The sequence below is a fragment of the Mytilus galloprovincialis genome, chromosome 3 (genome assembly GCF_965363235.1).
Source record: "Mytilus galloprovincialis chromosome 3, xbMytGall1.hap1.1, whole genome shotgun sequence".
Lineage (NCBI taxonomy): Eukaryota > Metazoa > Mollusca > Bivalvia > Mytilida > Mytilidae > Mytilus > Mytilus galloprovincialis.
Genome location: NC_134840.1, coordinates 26,601,853 through 26,621,983, shown reverse-complemented (window position 1 = coordinate 26,621,983; position 20,131 = coordinate 26,601,853). Strand labels below are relative to the sequence as shown.

At 31.2% G+C, this 20,131-nt stretch overlaps 1 protein-coding gene across 1 annotated transcript; it reads right to left on the bottom strand.

The window, feature by feature from the left end:
• Positions 1–6,360: 6,360 nt before the first annotated feature.
• LOC143067564 (tetraspanin-7-like) lies at positions 6,361–19,325 on the bottom strand. Its single transcript, XM_076240906.1, has 7 exons — positions 19,138–19,325; positions 14,961–15,149; positions 12,089–12,163; positions 11,190–11,285; positions 9,431–9,598; positions 8,261–8,344; positions 6,361–6,670 (listed from the first exon to the last, which is right to left on the bottom strand). The coding sequence occupies exons 1-7, from the start codon at positions 19,225–19,227 to the stop codon at positions 6,599–6,601; spliced, it is 774 nt and encodes a 257-aa protein (XP_076097021.1). The 5' UTR covers positions 19,228–19,325; the 3' UTR covers positions 6,361–6,598.
• Positions 19,326–20,131: the final 806 nt, after the last annotated feature.

Sequence of the window (20,131 nt, the reverse complement as noted above, 5' to 3'; positions counted from 1 at the left end):
TAACCACAGACTCAACCTAAACATAGAACGCCACCAACGCATACGAAATGTATATTCGATATAGTAATACTCAACGACAAAATGGTTTATGTTTGTATCGTATAATACATTATTAATGGATGAATAATGTTCGACTACCAAAGAGATGGTACTGGTGAAGGGAACCATTCGTTCAGTTGTCGTTGGTACAATTTAATAATGTGTTTTGTCTTTGAATTCCCAATTGATTAAAATAAGTAAACTGACTACAGTAACATTACAACACCCTCATGTAACAATATGACCTCAATAATTCTGTTCAATAATTCAAATTATCGACTTTGTACTCTTTAATAACTCCACACGACAGATGCCACATGTGGAGCAGGATCTGATTACCCTTCCGGAGCGACAGAGATCAACCCCGATTTTAGGTTGGGTTCGTGTTGCTTAGTCTTTAGTTTTCAATGTTGTGTCATGTTTATTATTATTGGTCTGTATGTTTGTTTTGTTTTAGCCATGGTGTTCTTAGTTTAATTTCGATCTATGAGTTGACTGTTCATTTGGTATCTTTCGCCCCTTTTTTAAAAGGTTTTTGTGGTACAATTCAAACTTTTGAACTCAGTGGTGAGGTTTGTTAATCAAAGTGCTTGTAAGCACTGAGGGTAAAGATTGCTTCAGTTTATCAGTAGGAAGTAAAATTGCATAGTGCATTAGTTGTAGTTGATTTAACAGCAATTCTAGACAAAGGAAGATTTTTTAGATGACTTTAACAATGACATCATTTATATTTTGTGGACAGATATTAGGTTCCTGCACCTTGCGAAAGTCATGTAATTTTCTTGACACGTGTAACATCATTTTGTCCCTGAGCATATATTACATCAATAAATTTTCATTGATAAGACGTATAAAATGTTATAATCAATGAACTATATTTTGTGTATCAAAAAGATAGTGATAAGCCTTGGAAGATTTAGATATCAAGTCAGTCCTATAAGGTTTTTGATTGCATTTCATGCAATCCTCACCGAAAAAACAAGGTTTTTTTTACCGTAAATCAGGGGCGAAAGATACAAAGGGGCATTCGAACTCGTTTGTCGAAAATAAACATACAACGCCATGGATAAAAAAGATAAGGCTAATAAACAAACACTAGTTCGTAAAACACAATATATATAATTAGAAGACTGAGCAACACAAACCCCACCAAAAACTGAGGTTGATCTCTAGTTCTCCGAAATAGTAAGCAAACCTTGCTCAACATATAGCACCTGGTTTGTTGCTCGTGTTATAACAAATCCAGTTATAAGTCTTATTCGGTAGGTGACATTCGGGAAAAAGGTACGGAAATGTAGTAACGACATTAGGTTATCATCTTTGGAACAGATATTCTATAACGGTCAACCAACTCGTGATGGCGTCCGTAAAACTTACGAAGGGATGACTTCAATTTCACTACTTGGAACTCTTGGTTTAATAGCTTCCTTGTGAGCAGCAAAACTCTATCAAGGAAATCATGATAGGAAACAAAAGCTCTGGAATATCGTATCTACTGGGTGGTACAAATAATGTTGTATGTAATTTTGAAAACTGGTACAGGACAAAATGAAACACTAATTTTGAAAATTTTTACCACATAATTTGAATAGGACCAGCCTGTAAATATTGAGTGACAAGGTCAGTATAAATAATTTGTAAAATATCAAAATTCTACTAGATGGTATAAAGTCTTCATAAAGAAAGTACATGTTCTTTATAAGAGATGCAAAGGATTCCAAAGGTACATTCAAACTCAGAAGTCGAAAATAAACAAACAATTGTATGGCTTAAAAAAGACAACTAGATAATCAACAGTACCTAAACCACAACATAGAAAACGAAGCAATACAAAAACTGGGGGTGATTTCCTGTTTTCTGGGAGGATAAGATCCTGCTCCACGTATGGCATTCCTTTTAACTTAATCTTTGTCCCAATAATAAATTATAGTAAACAAAGTAGCAGATCTGGAAATGCACACAACAACTTTTAATAGTTTGTTTGTCATGAACATGTTGGTTTGAATACCTTCAGGAAATAATTTGTCTTCTTATTTTTAAGCATACCTAGCTAAAATGTTTACCTGGATGCTATTGCAGCATCAACTGCCAATATATGTTTAAATAAACATAGAAAACTATTGAATCATTAAAACCAATAGTCTAAGTATTATATTCAGTAGCATTATATTGGATCTAAAAATTAATATCTATGAACCTGAGGTTTCACTATGAATATTGGCCCACAAAAAAGTTAAAGTAAGGTTGAGGATCCAATTATAGCCCCATGTTTAATCTGCATTTAATCACAGGCAAAACATGAATAGCTGATATCTTTACAGTGACAGAAATCCATTATGTAATGTGCATTATGACAAACATATCCTGTGTTTTCAAATTTTGAAAAGACAAAATTGATTTGAGTTGGAACAGTGCAGGTACAATTGTTTGGCCAAACCTCTAAATTATAAACACAAGAACAAATAAGCATGAAATAACCTCTATTATATTGCAAATATACATCAAACAATTATTAATGATAAAGTTTCAACTTAATGCAAATGTCTACTACAATTGACATCAATAATAACATGTAAGTAAGAAATTTGAAATCTTATAAGGGACAAAAAAATATACAAAATATTGCACAATGAGTAAAAGCTGTAGAAAATATCATGTATGACACAAGAAATAGTTTTAAACTGTCAACAAAGTATTGTAAGTGTGTCTGTCTTTTATGTAGTAATATTTCATTCAATATTTTGATATATCTTTCAATAATATAGATTACTTGCATACATAGATCCCTGGTTAGATAACCTATTTGAATTTACTTCCATATTTCCAAATTTTATTTCAACTAAATGAAACCTACAATATATTATGTGCATCAAATATGATCTCAAACTACATAGCTTCTAGATATTCTGATATCTATCATTGCCATATTTATTTTAGACTTTTTAAAGGCAAAATATTAACAACTAACCCTATGCTATTTCATTAAAATGTATGAGATGCTCTAAAACTGAAATATTTGTAAACTTAAGGTGGTAGAACTATTCTAAGGGAAATAACTCTTAAAATCATCAGGACTTTTGTGTCAAACATTTTCAATAAATAGATTATAAGCTTCTAAGTTACATGGACTGATAACAATCTATTTCAGGTAATTTAAAAGCTTAAAATACATTGATGAAACTTGACTTTAACAAAAGCATTTCTAAGTTTAAGAGTTATCTCCCTGAACCAAGGTCTACCCCCTTAATTTAGACAAAATATCACACGAGATATTTTTTTAATGAATAGAAAGAAGTCTATATGAAAATTAAGAAATGAAAATACTGCATTATCTATGGAATTAAATCACGAAAAACAATTGACTTTACAACATAAATATAAACAATAATAAAGATATTTAGAAATCCAATACTTGTGAGCACTGAAGGGTAAACAGATAGCACTCACTTTACATAGGGAAGTATAACATTGTAGTATATTAGTAAGGGGAGACAATAAACAGATAGCACTCACTTTACATAGGGAAGTATAACATTGTAGTATATTAGTAAGGGGAGACAATATTTAGAATTGGATATTTCTTATTTTGTTCATAATTTTAGTACAAATACAAAGATTACTTTAATTTTAATAAACCCTTTAATGGCCATTTAAAAACAATCAGATTCACTTAATGCCTTATGCAGTAGTGTTTCGAAAGATAAAATCAAAACTGAACTCAATATAAAATATATATATATATCAGACAATTATATAACTTATGTTAATAAATGGATTAAATAATTTGATTAATTATACTTGAAATAAAATCTTCCACTAAACAAAATAATTCTAACATTTCTATAACAATAATACAAATTATAAATACCATCAATATATTTTATATTATAATGCCATAACCTTAATCTACTGCAAACAAAATAAAACAAATAAATATCTATAACACTAAAATAAAACATATAAGGGAAAGCATATGAAAGCATCAATATATTTTGACAGACAAAATATCTAGGTTTTTTAGGGCCCTTTATAGCTGGCTGTTCGGTGTGAGCCTAAGCTCTGTGTTGAAAATTGCAACTTGACCTATAATGGTTTACTTTTATAAATTGTGACTAGGATGGAGAGTTGTCTCATTGGCACTCATACCACATCTTCTTATATCTATCTGTTTTACACATTGATTCTTAATGCTGTGTAACTTTACCTAATTAGTATCATCTTGATATTTCTTAACAAATAGGGAAACAATACACTAAAATAAAAAATCTTGCAAATATAAATACAGTAAACTTCTAAACCAGTAGGTTAGAAATGAGGTTAAATACACTTCTAATGGCAACTTAATTATTCATTATGTCAAAAGTGTTTCATGCCAATGATGTACTTTTCCTTTCAAATGATTACAAAGTAGATTGATTGGTTAATAAATCTAGGTTCCCTAAAAATGAAAATATTGTACAATTTTTTGTTCCTTTTCTGAAACCTTAATGCCTGTTATGCCCCCTTTCTAGCCAAAATTTAAGTCTGACATATTCAGGGCAATTTTGTTCAAAATGCACAACAGTAGGTTGGATTACAGTAGGTGATAGAGATTAAAATAAAAATTTAATTATTGGTATAAAAGAAAAATATATATAAAACTTTATAACATGAGCAATGCCAAAATTTAAGTGTTCTAACAAAATTATGTCATCTAAAAAGAAATATGGTTTTGTCACTAATCTACTGACCATATTTAAACTGAAGGTTAAGGATTCAAATGAAAATGGTTCCTGCTATATTTATCTTAGTAAAACCTATTTCACTTTAAATAATATAATATTATCATATCTGAATCTGTAAAGTTCTTTTAATCAAATTTTACTACTGGTATCCAGCAATGTTTGCATCACAGCCTAGCATAAAGTATAAATGAGGTAAATGGTTTAAGTTTGTGACAATGAACTTTGATTTGGTATTACAACTGCTTATTTCACAGTTTTGGTGGTTTGTCAAAATAAACTCAGTGGTTTTGATTACTAGTGTAAGTCAAGTAAGGCATGGATTTAATCACAAAATTGTATTCACAAAATTTAATCAAATCATGCAAAAAATACATGAAAATAATATAGGAGCAATTCTTAACAATGACGAAACAAAATGCTTGAAATTTGCAATTTGTAAATGATTTTTATTGTTGCAGAGATGACACAGACTACATGAAAGTATGCAAACTGTTTCTCTCTTCAGGATTACATATTATAAGTATAAATTATAAATGACTTATAATAATTTTAAAATGATTTTGATAATAATCCAATAAATTTTCTATCTTTACATATTATCTTTCAAATACTTTAATGAATGAGTATTAAATATAAACCAGTCTCTTAATTTTATTTCATTTTATTATCAAAAAATTGAATTTAAACATAAGAAGATTTTTTTAAATCAACATAAAAACATATTTTAATGAAATTAAATATCAATAAAAAAAAATTTGATTAAATTCCCAATACTTCTAACAATTTTTTTAAAGCTTTGTAAAAAAAAATATTACAAAACAATACAAAGTATAGACAATAATAGCATAAAATATAATTAACAATTGCATTAAAATTATGCTAAATACATAAATTTACAACAATAATTGAGTAGAATTGGTAAAGCTTTAACAAATAACATTATTATTTCAACTCTAAACTCTCAAAGAAAAAATTACTAATATTTAAAATTCTGACAAATTAGAATCTCTAATAAAAAAACACAGACTTTTAAATTGGAATAAATTTCAAATTCAATACTTTCAAAAGTATGATACATTTTTCTTATACTGACAATGTATAAATATTAAAAGTTCTCTATGTCTTAGCATATTTATACTCTTTTGCTTGTTTAGTTCTCAATTCTCAATTGGTTAAAATTCAAACAAGTCTATAAAATAACCTTTCCATTCTATAGTTCTGCTGATGCAATGATTTTAATAAATGTTAGAATGCCTGATGAATCTTCACAGCATGTGATAAGTCTACCACCAAAGTACAGTCCTTATTTGAGTAAATTGTCTAAAATTTATCCTTTAACAATACTTCATGACTGTGTCCTATGATTTACAAATAGTGAAATAATGAAATACTGAATTCTGCACTACATATATATCAGGTCTTTAAGAAAGAACGTAATTTCGACTTCTAAACTTTGAATTGAGTTGAAACAAAGGAAGCATCAAAATTATTCAATGCCCAAAACATAATAATAAAGATTTTTCAATTTTAAACATTGATTTCAGATTTTCAATTTTGGTTTTTTAAATTTATTAGAATTATCACATGCAGATGACATGAAATGTATCCTTTGATAACATTGTTACTTTTGATTCAAATTTTTAAGTTATTTTTTTTATATTTACAAATGCGGTACAATTTCTTCTTTTAACATATTTTAAGTAACATACATTATTCAATAAATCTTCAGTTAAAGAGTATGTGAGTAACAAGTTTAAATCTCTAGATAGTATAACAGACAACAGATCTGCACACAAGGTAACAATACAGTACAGGAATAAAAAGTTATATCTGCCTCAGGCCACTTGCTCATACTTAGATTTGTTTATATTCTTAGCCAGACAACAGGCAAACAGAGCACCAAATAACTGAAAAATAAAAGATAAATTGTTAATGTAAAGGTGAATTTCATACTATTCTACACCATTGTAATAGTGGCTATATCAGTTAAAGTTTAAGACTAGACTTCATGAAATATTATTGTGTTGTTTCGTTTTGATTTTTTAGGTTTCATGAGAAGCAGTTTCCAACTGTAGTTATCTTTATAACTAGCTTTCAGTAGTCAGGTACTGGTAGCACTCACATTTTGACCATGATTTCAAAAGTACATGACATTGTTTTAATCTTGTTGAAATTAGTGGTTTTTAAGTAAGCAGATGCATTTGCATGTTTCTTATTGTGTGTTTTACTTTTTTATGTACAGTTCCTGACAGGTAGAGGATCGTTTGTGTGCACATAAACTGGTGTAACACCACCACAAGTTGCACCTACACCAAATCCGTGTTATGATTAATGTTGTTTGTATGTCTGTTATTTTATCAGATGAATCACATGCTGGTAGTTGATACAAGCTGTTATTCTGTGAAATATTTTTTTGTGAATTCTGTTATGTATCATTTCTAAAGCATACAATTATACTAAAAAAAGAATGTGTCCAAGGTACACGGATGCCCCCCTCGCACTATCATTTTCCATCTTTAATGGACCGTAAAATTGGGTTAATAATCTAATTTGGCAGTAAAATTAGAAAGACCATGTCATAAGCAACACGTGTACTAAATTTCAAGTTGATTGGACTTCAGCTTCATCAAAAACTACCTTGACCAAAAACTTTAACATGAAGTGGGACAGAGGGATGAATGAACGAATTAACGGACGGACGAACGAATGGACGAATAAACGAACGCACAGACCAGAAAACATAATGCCCTCTACTATCATAGGTGGGGCATAAAAAGCACCTTTAAAACAGACTTTATTTTGCATACAAATCAAAACAAAACAGCAAAAAATATGATATTTAAAAAAAAAAAACAAGAATGTGTCCATAGTACAGGGATGCCCCACTTCCACTATCATTTTCTATGTTTATTGGCCTGTGAACTTGGAATAAAATCTCTAATTTGGCATTTAAATTAGAATGATCATATCATAGGGAACATGTATACTAAGTTTCAAGTTGATTGGACTTCAACTTCATCAAAAACTACCTTGACCAAAAACTTTAACCGGAAATTTGCACTATCATTTTCTATGTAAAGTGATCCATGAAATTGGGGGCAAAACTTTAATTTGGCATTAAAAAATTAGAACGATCATATCATAGTGCACATGTGTACTAAGTTTCAATTTGATTGAATTTCAACTTCATCACAAACTACCTTGACCAAAAACTTTAACCTGTGCGGGACAGACGGACGAACGAACCGAAGAACGAATGGACGCACAGACCAGAAAACATAATGCCCCTCTACTATCATAATAGGGCCGCAAAAAAAATCAGCAGTTATGTAAATGTACTCCAGTAAAATGTGCCAAACAAAACAGACAGACATGTTGAAAATCATTCTTATTTTCTTTATATCTTTATATCTGGATAATAGCTTTTTCTCAGAAAGTAAACCAACATATTAGGATCACAAATACATCTATCAAGTTTAGTCCACAATAATCCTTACCTGCAAGAATGATATTCCTAGAGCCACACCACCAATCACCCCCATGTTTCCTTGCATAAAGTCCAACACAGTACCATAACATCCCTGTGAATGAAAATGGGTAAAAGTTCATAATCAAAATTGCTTTAGTGGTAACAGAATACAATATATATGTACCTGCCAAAAGTGTCAAAGTTAAATTAACCATCTTTTATATCTATTTTTTCTAAATTATTTTGTCATCTAAGTTACATTTGGTAATCCAATTGATTCAGATTTGACCCAAGTTAATGAAATTTCATGATAGTTATCAGAGGCTGTCAGTATCCCTGTAAGGTAAACCAGAAAAAAATTCTACATAAATTCTTATTTTTTATATAATCTTAACCAATTTAAATTCCTTAGGAAAACAAATGAATTTGCTTTAACTGATCAACTTATCAAAAACCTACAAAACAAACAGCAAACAAAACTACTTTTACAGTAAAAAAGGGAAACAATCTGGAGTAGAAAGCTACCAGAGTTATAATCCCTTGGAAAAGAGAGATAACTGTTGATGAATTATGTTAAATATTTAGAGTAGATAGATACAGACAGCTAGTATTACTTTATTGGATCCACACCTATAAATATATATATAATTATGTTTGGGTTGGACTAATATGTCCAGAGCAGGTAAAGACTTCACATCATGCAATTTTTCTTAGTTGGACCCACCTAAACAGATGTCTGAGCTCGAACTGACCTAGTTGCTTACACACCCTCACACAGCTATCCTTCACCAGTATATGTACACTATATAAAATTGAGAATGGAAATGGGGAATTTGTCAAATAGACAACAACCTGACAAAAGAGCAGACAACAGACAAAGGTCACAAATAAGTCTTCAACACAGCAAGAAATTCCCACACCTGGCCCATAATTAAAAATGTGTACTAGTTCAGTGAAAATGGATATCACACTGAACTTCAAAACATATGAATGAACTAAAATTAAATAACATAAAAGACTAACAAAGGCCAGAGGCTCCTGATTTGAGACAGACACCAAAATTATATATTTGGATTGGATTTTTATTCCGCTAATTGAAAAACATGATCTTGAGTAAACGCGGTTGATATTTAAGAAAATTTTGACAAAAATCATGGTGCCAATTTTACGTGACGGCGACTATACTTGACTACCTTACCTGTGTGTATATTTCCATAGTGGCATTAGTTGGTGGATTATCTGGCAAGTTTGTATGTTGGCAGGTACTTTTTCCATCTTTACAGCAGGAAGTTGGTACTTTTTTTTCTCCGCCTGCAAAACTTGTGGAAAACCAGTCTGTGTAATCCATACTCCCACAACACTTTAACTGTAATATCAAATTGTAAAGTTATCTCTCAATGTTTATAACTCTTTTATAAAATTACTGCATACAAACAGAAAAATTCTATTTGAAGTATTTTTTCCACAACACTTTTGCTATACTCATGAAATATGAGCACCTACTTGTACGTTAATACTTGCTGCAGATCGATTAACAAAGAAAGATAATAAAAAAAGAACTAATTTTCTATTTATATCTATATATATACTAAATGGGAGATACGATCATGTTAACCAGCTGTAGGATAGCATCCTCAAACACTAGAACTAATGATACCTAACCTACAAAAAATAATTCAATTTGACTATTACATCAGAACTTTTCAGATTTATTCACAAATTAAAAGATGCTATTGATGTCTCTAAAAAGGTGTAACTGTACCAGTGCCCTTTTGTGTAGTACAGTACCCATGTGTGTTTTCCAAATTTCTCCCACCCTGATCAACCAATCACCAGATGTCTTCACACCAAATAAAGACACCAACTGTGACATGTGAACTTGTTAACTGTTAGAATTAGGTTAATTTTACTTTTACAGCTGGGGTGTCAAACATATAAATGTTAATTAAACTTTAAAAAAATATTGTACATGTAGACATATTAAAACAGAATGGTGTATTAAATGTGATAATTTCTTTTATTAAAAATGATTATCGTAAGAAAACATATCTCATTTTTTTCTCCAATTACCAGGGATCTGGCAGAGTATATGTCACAATAAAGCATACATAATTAGACAATATCATAAATGATTGGGTTTAGTTTCACATTAAACTTAGACATTAATTTAATAAATATTAAACTGTAAAAGTTGATTTTCATAAAGGACAAACTGTTATTCAACAATATACTACATTCACCTGTATCACTAATTTAACAAAATTTTACATCAAATCAGAAACAGACATGGAAATGGCAAGTTTGGTACAAGCTTTTATATGTCATGTATGTGCTGTTTTGTTGATTATTCAACTTTGTTTAACTTGCTTGTTACTAAAATACAGTCAATGAATAAAGCATTCAAAGAAAAAGAGATGATCCCTTAAAGAGGGGCACTATCTTTTGCTGGAAACCATCCTTGCCTTTAGTGAATTATGTTCTCTTAAACATGGTAAAGAGAGACAAGATATTACCTTTTGCTGGAGATCATCCTTGTCTTTAGTGAATTATGCTCTCTTAAACATGGTAAAGAGAGACAAGATATTACCTTTTGCTGGAGATCATCCTTGTCTTTAGTGAATTATGTTCTCTTAAACATGGTAAAGAGAGACAAGATATTACCTTTTGCTGGAGATCATCCTTGTCTTTAGTGAATTATGTTCTCTTAAACATGGTAAAGAGAGACAAGATATTACCTTTTGCTGGAGATCATCCTTGTCTTTAGTGAATTATGTTCTCTTAAACATGGTAAAGAGAGACAAGATATTACCTTTTGCTGGAGATCATCCTTGTCTTTAGTGAATTATGTTCTCTTAAACATGGTAAAGAGAGACAAGATATTACCTTTTGCTGGAGATCATCCTTGTCTTTAGTGAATTATGTTCTCTTAAACATGGTAAAGAGAGACAAGATATTACCTTTTGCTGAAGATCATCCATTCCTGTAGAGATTTCTGTATCATTCCCATACTGGTTCAATGCATTCTTTAGTCCATCTCTAAATCCTTTTTCCAGCTATTAAAATGATAAAATGTTCTCATTAAAACTATTTACACAATGTCTGAAAGGAAAATGTACATTTTAGGGTGTATTAAGCCCTGTGAATTTATTGAATACAAAAAACAGTAATATTACTTTTGACATTTTTGCTTAACTTTAGAATGGACAAAATTTTGAGCTATCAAACAAAAATTGCGTTTATATTATGTCTAGAAAGATAAAATGCATGTTTATCTGTTTACAATATAATGTTTAATTTCATTCTTTTGTAATTTGATCTGTTCTTTGCTGAGTAAAGCAGATAAAATTCTTCATAGTATTATTATACTTATATTATGATGTATGATATTGTTCTGAATTGGAATGTGACACTATAATAAAATATTCCTTCTGTCTGTCTGTATATTATCAATTATAATAGTTAACTGATTTTGTTTCAATCAAAATAAGATTACATTTTTTAATTCAATCAATCAAATATATCCAGGCTTACTTAGTCTTACGACAAAGGGCATGCAGGAAAAATTAAACCCCCATTACAGAACATATCACATGCAATGTAAGTACAAAACTAGGCAAATGAAATTCATCTAAAATATAATGCTGGACAGCTGAAACCCCATACTAATTTCTATTTTTTTTTTTTTAATTTTTATATTTTTGTCAAAGGGTCAGGGCAAATACTTTGTCAAAATTTTAGAAAAATTAAACAAGCCAAATTAATTTTAGTGAAGGTGTTGGGTACCACCTTAAACACAATACACCAGTTATTACATATATGTTGTATGCAAATGTACCATACAATAAATAAACTATACCTTTCCTTTGTAGGCAAATCCTGCTGCTCCTGTGGAAAGCATTACAACAAATATAACAATAAGGAAAGCAGCATACTGAAAAAAAGAAAGATACAACAAATTAAACATTTTTCCAGAACAAGGTGATGTGGTATCAATTATTCTAATTCAATTAAATCAAACAGAAAATTTCATGATAAGTAAGGGTAAACAAAAGCCCTAGATAGACAAGCAAATAAATTCTGTGACTTCAGATTTTGTTTACATTTATGTGTTCTTTTTAGGCAAACAGTAGAAGGAGGACAATTAGCAAGATAAGAAGCTTAAGGAGCCTGTATCCTACCATGTGACAGGGTCCTTGGTTATCAAGATCGTTGAATACAACCATTACTAATCACAAATAGCTAACCTGGTAGCTGAACATAATATTGACTTAGTCTTAAATGCAGGTTATTTTTAATTAGTTGTAAGTGGCTATGAACTAGTTGTCAGTAACTGCCAATACTCTTAGATCAGTGCTTAGTGTCTTTTTGTTGTTGGGATATACAAGTACCCAGCCACTTCTACTCTGTGTTTTTGTTATATGTATTTCTATTTTTGTCCATCTGATGAGTTAAGCCTTTTTCAACTAATTCTAATAGCTTGTTCCTATGTTGTACTGTACATATAACACCACTGTCCTAGGTTATGGGAGGGTTGGGACTCCACCTACATGTTTACCCCGCCCATTCTGTATTTATGTGCCTGTTTCAAGTCAGGAGCCTGTATTTCAGCGGTTGTCATTTGTCGATGTGTTATATAAAATTGAGAATGAAAATGGGGAATGTGTCAAAGAGATAACAACCCGACCAAATAAAAAACAACAGCAGAAGGTCACCTACAGGTCTTCAATGTAGCAAGAAATTCCCGCACCCGGAGGCGTCCTTCAGCTGGCCCCTAAACAAATATAAACTAGTTCAGTAATAATGAACGCCATACTAATTTCTAATTTACATATTTGTTTTTCGTTCATTTTTTGTACATAGATTAGGCTTTTAGTTTTCTTGTTTGAATTGTTTTACATTCGTCATTTTAGGGCCTTGTATAGCCGACTCTGTGATCTATAGTTGTCAATTTTTGTGTCATTTGAACTCTTGTGGAGAATTGTTTCATTGGCGATAATACTACATCTTCTTTTTCATATTTACATTCCCATTAGACTTTGAACAAGAATGTGTTTGTAGAACACAGATGCCCCACCAGCACTTCCATTTTCTATGTTCAGTGGGCCGTGAAATTGGGGTCAAATCTTTAATCATAGGGAGCATGTGTACTAAGTTTCAAGTTGAATGGGCTTCAACTTCATCAAAAACTACCTTGACCAAAACTTAAACCGAAAGTGAGAGAGACAGGTGAATACAGGGACAAATGAAAGGACCCACAGACAGAAAATAATAATGTCCCCAAGTGGGGCATAACAAACAAAAATTATCTAACTGGAATATATATGTTTGCGACCACATTTTGATCTTATTGAACAATGTGAGGGTTCATTTGGAGAAAACAGTGTGTAAATCATTCTTAGTTTTGTCTATTACAACATAGCCTTCAATAGAAAAATAAGAAGTTGTAGTATAATTGACAATGAAACATGATTGGAAACGCCATTTTACAATCTTTCAAGATTCATAACTCCTGAACAGTAAAAGTCAAAATAGTCATTATTAAATTTGACCTCTATTTAGTCATCAGTAACCACATATAAAAATTTGAAAAGCTTTGGTTGAATGGTTCAAGAGAAAATGCACGGACACGACTGGAAACACCATTTTTCAATCTTTCAAGAACCATAACTCCTGAACAGTAAAAGTCTAAATCGTCAGTATTGAACTTGACCTCCATTTGTATCAGTAACAACATATTAAAATTTGGGAAGCTTTGGTAGAACAGTTCGTGTGTAAATGCACTGACACGACTGGAAACTCCATTTTTCAATCTTTCAAGAACCATAACTCCTGAACGGTAAAAGTCAAAATCGTCATTATTGAACTTGACCTGTATTTTGTCATCAGTAACAACAAATTAAAATTTGGGAAGCTTTGGTAGAACAGTTCATGCGTAAATGCACGGACATGACTGGAAACTCCATTTTTCAATCTTTCAAGAACCATAACTCCTGAACAGTAAAAGTCAAAATCGTCATTATTAAACTTGACCTTCATTTAGTTGTCAGTAACAACATATTAAAATTTTAAAAGCTTTGGTTGAACAGTTCATGCGTAAATGCACGGACATGACTGGAAACTCCATTTTTCAATCTTTCAAGAACCATAACTCCTCAACGGTAAAAGTCAAAATCGCCATTATTGAACTTGACCTTCATTTAGTTGCCAGTAACAACATATTAAAATTTTAAAAGCTTTGGTTGAACGGTTCATGAGTAAATGCACAGACAACATTTGATTGCCGCCCACCGTACATCCCCAAATCAATAATCGACATTTTTGTCACAAAAATCCCGTTAACAATAAACAAAAACTTGTTTGGATAACATACAGTAACAAACAACAATGATTCACAGGCTCCTGACTTGGCAAATACAGAATGGGGTGATTTAAACATGTACTTTTATAAAACTACAACCATGACAACATTGTCATTGTTTGAGGAACTTCTATTTTTTTCTGTTATGTTTGATGACTGGTAGAAAGCAATATTTTGTTCATCCTTATATTGTATAGAACATTTTAAAAGTATGTTTAAATTTAGGATTGCCTTTCTAAAATTCATAAGACTTTGATGGTGTTAATAGGTTAGAATAATTTAATAAACAGAATGAGGTAATAGCAACTTGTCATGTAAAAACATAATAACTTTGGTTAAATTTGACCTATATATTTATGAAGTTGTTTACCGTATATAAGAGTATGGTATTTCCTTTAATTGTGCAGCAACATCCCAAGGATCCAACAACCACAATGGCCACACCAACTCCTATCAGAATGTATGGAGATTCTTTATAGTATATAGATGACAATTCCATATATTTATACAAATCTACTTTGGTCCATATTCCTAAAGCTAGAATAGCTATACCAGTAATCTGGATAACAAAAAAAGAAAATGATCAACAATTGATTCATGATGATACATATCCAATTTTGCAAATTTGTTTCTTCTTTGGTTATCACACACATAAAGTTCAATGTTGTTCAAATAAAATATTTTTATTTTTTTATTTTTTAGGAACTATAAATAGCAAACAATCAGATGAATATTTGATATCAGACGCGGCTGACGCCTGTAATTTTAATATGTGTTGTTAAACTGACAAAATAAAATAGTCACTGGTAAGTCCTTTGAAGACAAAATACTAGTCTGGCGAACAGAATTTCAATCCTGGTACATGTACATGATGTACAATGTATTGATCTACATGTATGTAATTAATTTTCAATTTTAAAAGTACAATTCAATGTTATGCTTTAAACATTAAAAATTAAATTGGAAATCCAACAAATAGAATGCTTATGACCATTACATTCATAATGGGTCTCCTAAATTTAAGACTCTGAAATTTCTTTTCCAAATCACAAAGTAAGTTGTATTGGCCATAAAAACTAACCTCTAAGGTTACATTTGCAATAAAATACTTATTTTGTGACCAACGGTCTCCTTCTGGCCTGAGAATTCTTTTTTTTTAAAGATACCATTATGCCTTCCATTCAATGTTATGTCTAAACTGGTATTTTTGTTTGTAAATAAAATATCATTATTGGTAATTTTTCAAATTCAGATTCTATTAGGAAATCTTTTAAGACATTACAAAGACTTTTGACATTTTATTTTTATTTCAATGATTCAGCTTCTTTTTCTCCTTTCCTAAAAGGATAGAAGGTTTCTAAACTTGTTAAAACAAGGAAGTGTGTCATTGCATGAAAGAAGTGGCCATGTACATACATGTACATTGCATGTATTTGTATCAAATAAAAACAAGTTTTTTATATGTGTATCTGATGTACAGTAGTTGTCGTTTGTTTATGTAATATATATGTGTTTCTCGTTTTGTTTATATAGATTAGACCGTTGGTTTTCCCATTTGAATGGTTTTACACTAGTAATTTTGGGGCCCTTTTTAGCTTGTTGTTCGGTGTGAGCCAAGGCTCTGTGTTGAAGGCCGTACTTTAAGTTTTTAAATGGTCAGTGATGAAAGGTAGTTGTAAATTAAAGAATTGGTGCTACAAAGTTATGGAGATGTTGAAATCATTTGATTTTGAAAGATATTGTAAAATAAATGAAAATTTTCTTGATAGTTATATAGTATATCTCAGTTAGAAGAGAAAATGTTTGATAAATATAAAAAAGACTGGTGTACCAGAATTTTTTCATACAGTACCGGTTGTAAATTGAGAACATATAAACTTTTTAAACATACTTATAACACTGAGCAATATTTGCTACAAAAAATGCCACAGCGCCATCGTAGTGCTTTTTCAAAGTTTAGATGTGGTGTACCATTAAAAATTGAAACTGGTCGATATGAAAGAAAAAATCTAGACGAAAGAGTCTGTTTTAACTGCAATATTTTAGAGGATGAAAAACATGTACTTTTAAATTGTCCCTTGTATGAAGATCTAAGACATGCTCTTTTTATTGATATATTGTGTCATAATGATATGTTTTTAAACTTGTCTGATGAAGAAAAATTTAAATAATGGTAAAAAATACTAATATTTGTAATATTGTTGCCAAAACCTGCAATAACATTTTAACAAGGAGAAACAGTATTTTATATCATTAACTACTGTATTTGTAGTATTTTATAAAATGAATAAGTATTATTTGTATTTTAATAGTCTCTCCAGTGGCGGATCCAGAAAAAAATTTGGGGGTGGTCCCAAATGAATATTGAATGGTATGAAAAAGGTTAAAAAATACCTTCGACATTATGGAAGATCATGAATTTGGACAACACCATGCAATGCACATATTCCTAGGTAAAGGAATTTAAAGACATGTAAAACTGATTTTTATTAAAGACTCTATACAATATCTTGCAATCTAAAATAGCACAACATACAACTGTCATCTGAATTAGGCAAGCTGTAAAAAAAGTTTAGCTAAAATGTTCCGAATCAGTAAAAATAGTTCTACGTAAAATTGTTCAAAATTTACTAATTTAACAAAGAGTCGTTTATCAGGTCATTCAACATCATGCGTCGCGGGTGTTTCCTTGCAAAGTTATCTATAATTTGTTTTATGTTTAGTTCCAAACTGTAGTGCACATGCATCAACGCAAGTCCGTTTAAACGCGGTTGTCCCATAGTTGTTCTCAGGTAGGTTTTTAAAAGTGATAACTCACTGTTGGATCGCTCACATTCGCAACTCGTCACCCCCATGGTAGCTATGATTTTTAAGATAACAGAAATATTTGGAAAGTTTGTTTTGCAACATATTTTCAGAGCACCGGCTACAATTTCTGGTTTTGAAAGCATTGACTCGCAAGTCTTTTGCCACAAACGCAGTTCGGACGGCATTGTAGATGGACTCGGCAAATCAGTATGGTAAAAGTCTACAAAATGTTTAATTTCATCAAATGTTGCGCTTTGTACAAATGCCGGTACCAACTTCAGTGCTTGAATTGCTGTTGATGTTGGGGGAAGGGAGGGGGAGGGGGGGGGGGGGGGGGGCTCAAAGAGATAGATAAACAAATTTAATTCATTCATAATGATTGTTTTTTCAATATGTACATAAATGAAATTTAAAACCGAGACTCCGTTAGTTGGACAATGCAATTAAATATGGAAATTTCATATTTACCTTTCAAAATAAGAAGTCAACTTCTAATCTTCATATTGACGAGCTGTTTTGACAATTTAATTACATGTATACAGGTGAAACGCATTGATCCGTATTCTATCATTGCGACACCTCCGGGTATCCAGGTGATCCATAACAAATTAGTGCGATGAAAGGATTAATCTTAAGTGTTAATTTGTTAATTAGCTAGTTATTGAAAAAATAGACACTTTAAAAAAAAATGAGATTCGTCATGGGGGTGGTCCGGTGCGCCGTGGGACCACCCCCTGGATCCGCCACTGCTCTCATAATTCTTTTAAGAATGGCACATACATGTATTTAATTGTTTTAACTATGTTTACTGTATAATTAATTTTATAATTGTATCTTGTTTTAATCATGTTGTATGTGGTGAGACTTTAATAAAATATTGAATCTGAATCTGAACCTATAATGGTTTACTTTATAAATTGTTATTTGGATGGAGAGTTGTCTCATTGGCACTCACACCACATCTTCCTATATCTATATACAAATAAGAACTACATGTATGCATCAAACATTCATCATGTTCACTGAACAGACATATAAAGTAAATGTATGATATCATACTTTGATAAGGAAAAGCATTGGAACAATTACAGGTTTCTGTAAAGTCTTCAACAATAAGCTTCAACTTCACTGTACAGTCAGTTATTTCAAATCCCCAAGAATGACAAAATGAGTCAAAGACTGATTTAAATTAAAGCAGTGGCTATTTTGCCAGCAAAAAAAACTTCATAGGAGCTATCTATCACAAAGGAAAAATTGTTGTGTGCAGTTCATGTCTTCAGTGTTAGCATCTCTCTTGTGCAAGACTAAAAAAAAGGCACCAAAAGCAGGGCACTGGTTTTATATTCTTAATTCATATACTGATATGACTGAAAATCTAATAAAAACCAGCCAAATAGCAAAACTGTAAATTACAGAATAAATTGCTAATTTGATGGAACTAGAAATTAGCGCCAAGGAGGCTATATTGTGGGAGGCAGTTAATTAACCCCTAAAAGAAATAGCTGGATGTCAAAGCAAATATGTTGGCAATAAAGACAATATAGCCATTGCATTATATGAATTCGCATTATATTAATTTAAACAATCATTTTGACGGTTCAATTTTATATTTTGAGGAAATGAGTATAATATGTTGACAGCTGTTCTGGGTAAACAACGCAATAAATTACGAATTAAAACAGAGTTGATTTCTTATCTCTAAAAAAGCTTTAAAATAATTAAACATATGTTTTGTTTACCCAAAATAAGAAGTTGAAAACCATTAACAAGGTTTTCATGCATGCAACTGCTGGACCAGTTGCCATCGTAGAACCCATTTTACCAGTCATTTTCTATGTATGGATGAACTGTCACAGTCTTGTGATGTAATAATCGTATGCAAATCAATACTAGTGTTATCAGACAATTTATTTGTTGTGGGTGTTTACGTGGCGGAAATGTGTATTCTAAATTTAGGTCATAAACTTAACGGCAATTTAAACATTCCGGATATTATCTGCATGCAGAAATTGGAAAAAAAACACACTCAAAGTGCACTCAAACAACAGGAAAGTTACAACATATGAAATTTGTTTCAAGGTGAAAAAAGAATACATATATAACGTTTAGTAATGTTGTTTTTTTGTAAAAAGTATGTTATTTCAATTTGTTAAAGTATCATATCTCAAGTCCAAATAATTATGACGTCTTAATTGACCGCTCATGCTTATACTTTTTTGCTTCAGTTGCAAGGGCGGATCCATTCATTTTGAAAAGGGGGTTCCCAACCCAGGACAAAGGGGAGTTAGCTATGTGTCCCCATTCAAATGCACTGATCGTTAAATAAAAAGGGGGGTTCCAACCCCGGACACCCCCCCTTTTGGATCCGCCATGAGTTGACGCCTAGCCTTTCAAGACGTCATAACAATTTGAAATAATCTCAAGTTAACATTTTGTACTGCTTATGACCGTGGACTTATCCAGTATCGTATCCTTGATAAAAAAAAAACTAAGTAAAAAACGTTCAGAACATATGACTACAAACGTTTTTTTTTCTTCTGGCAGCCGGCATTCATGATCACGGAAAAAATGAAAATTCGCGTATATTTAAATGCAGTGGCTATGTCCCGGCTATATCCTTATCCTTATTTAAGCCTGCAAAATAGCCTATTATTCAAAGTGCCTGTGCTAGTACTATGGACATAGCTATTTTACCGGCACCAGCATTTAATGATTTTGTCAGATGCCGCAAAA

Bases quoted from the DNA above. Each gene is read 5' to 3' on its own strand.
- LOC143067564 (XM_076240906.1), bottom strand. From the start codon at position 19,227: ATGACTGGTAAAATGGGTTCTACGATGGCAACTGGTCCAGCAGTTGCA. The intron at 12,164-14,960 runs GTAAACAACTTC...TCTTTTTTTCAG, and splicing joins ATACCATACTCTTATATACG to TATGCTGCTTTCCTTATTGT. The intron at 8,345-9,430 runs GTAAGGTAGTCA...TTTCATTCACAG, and splicing joins CTATGGAAATATACACACAG to GGATGTTATGGTACTGTGTT.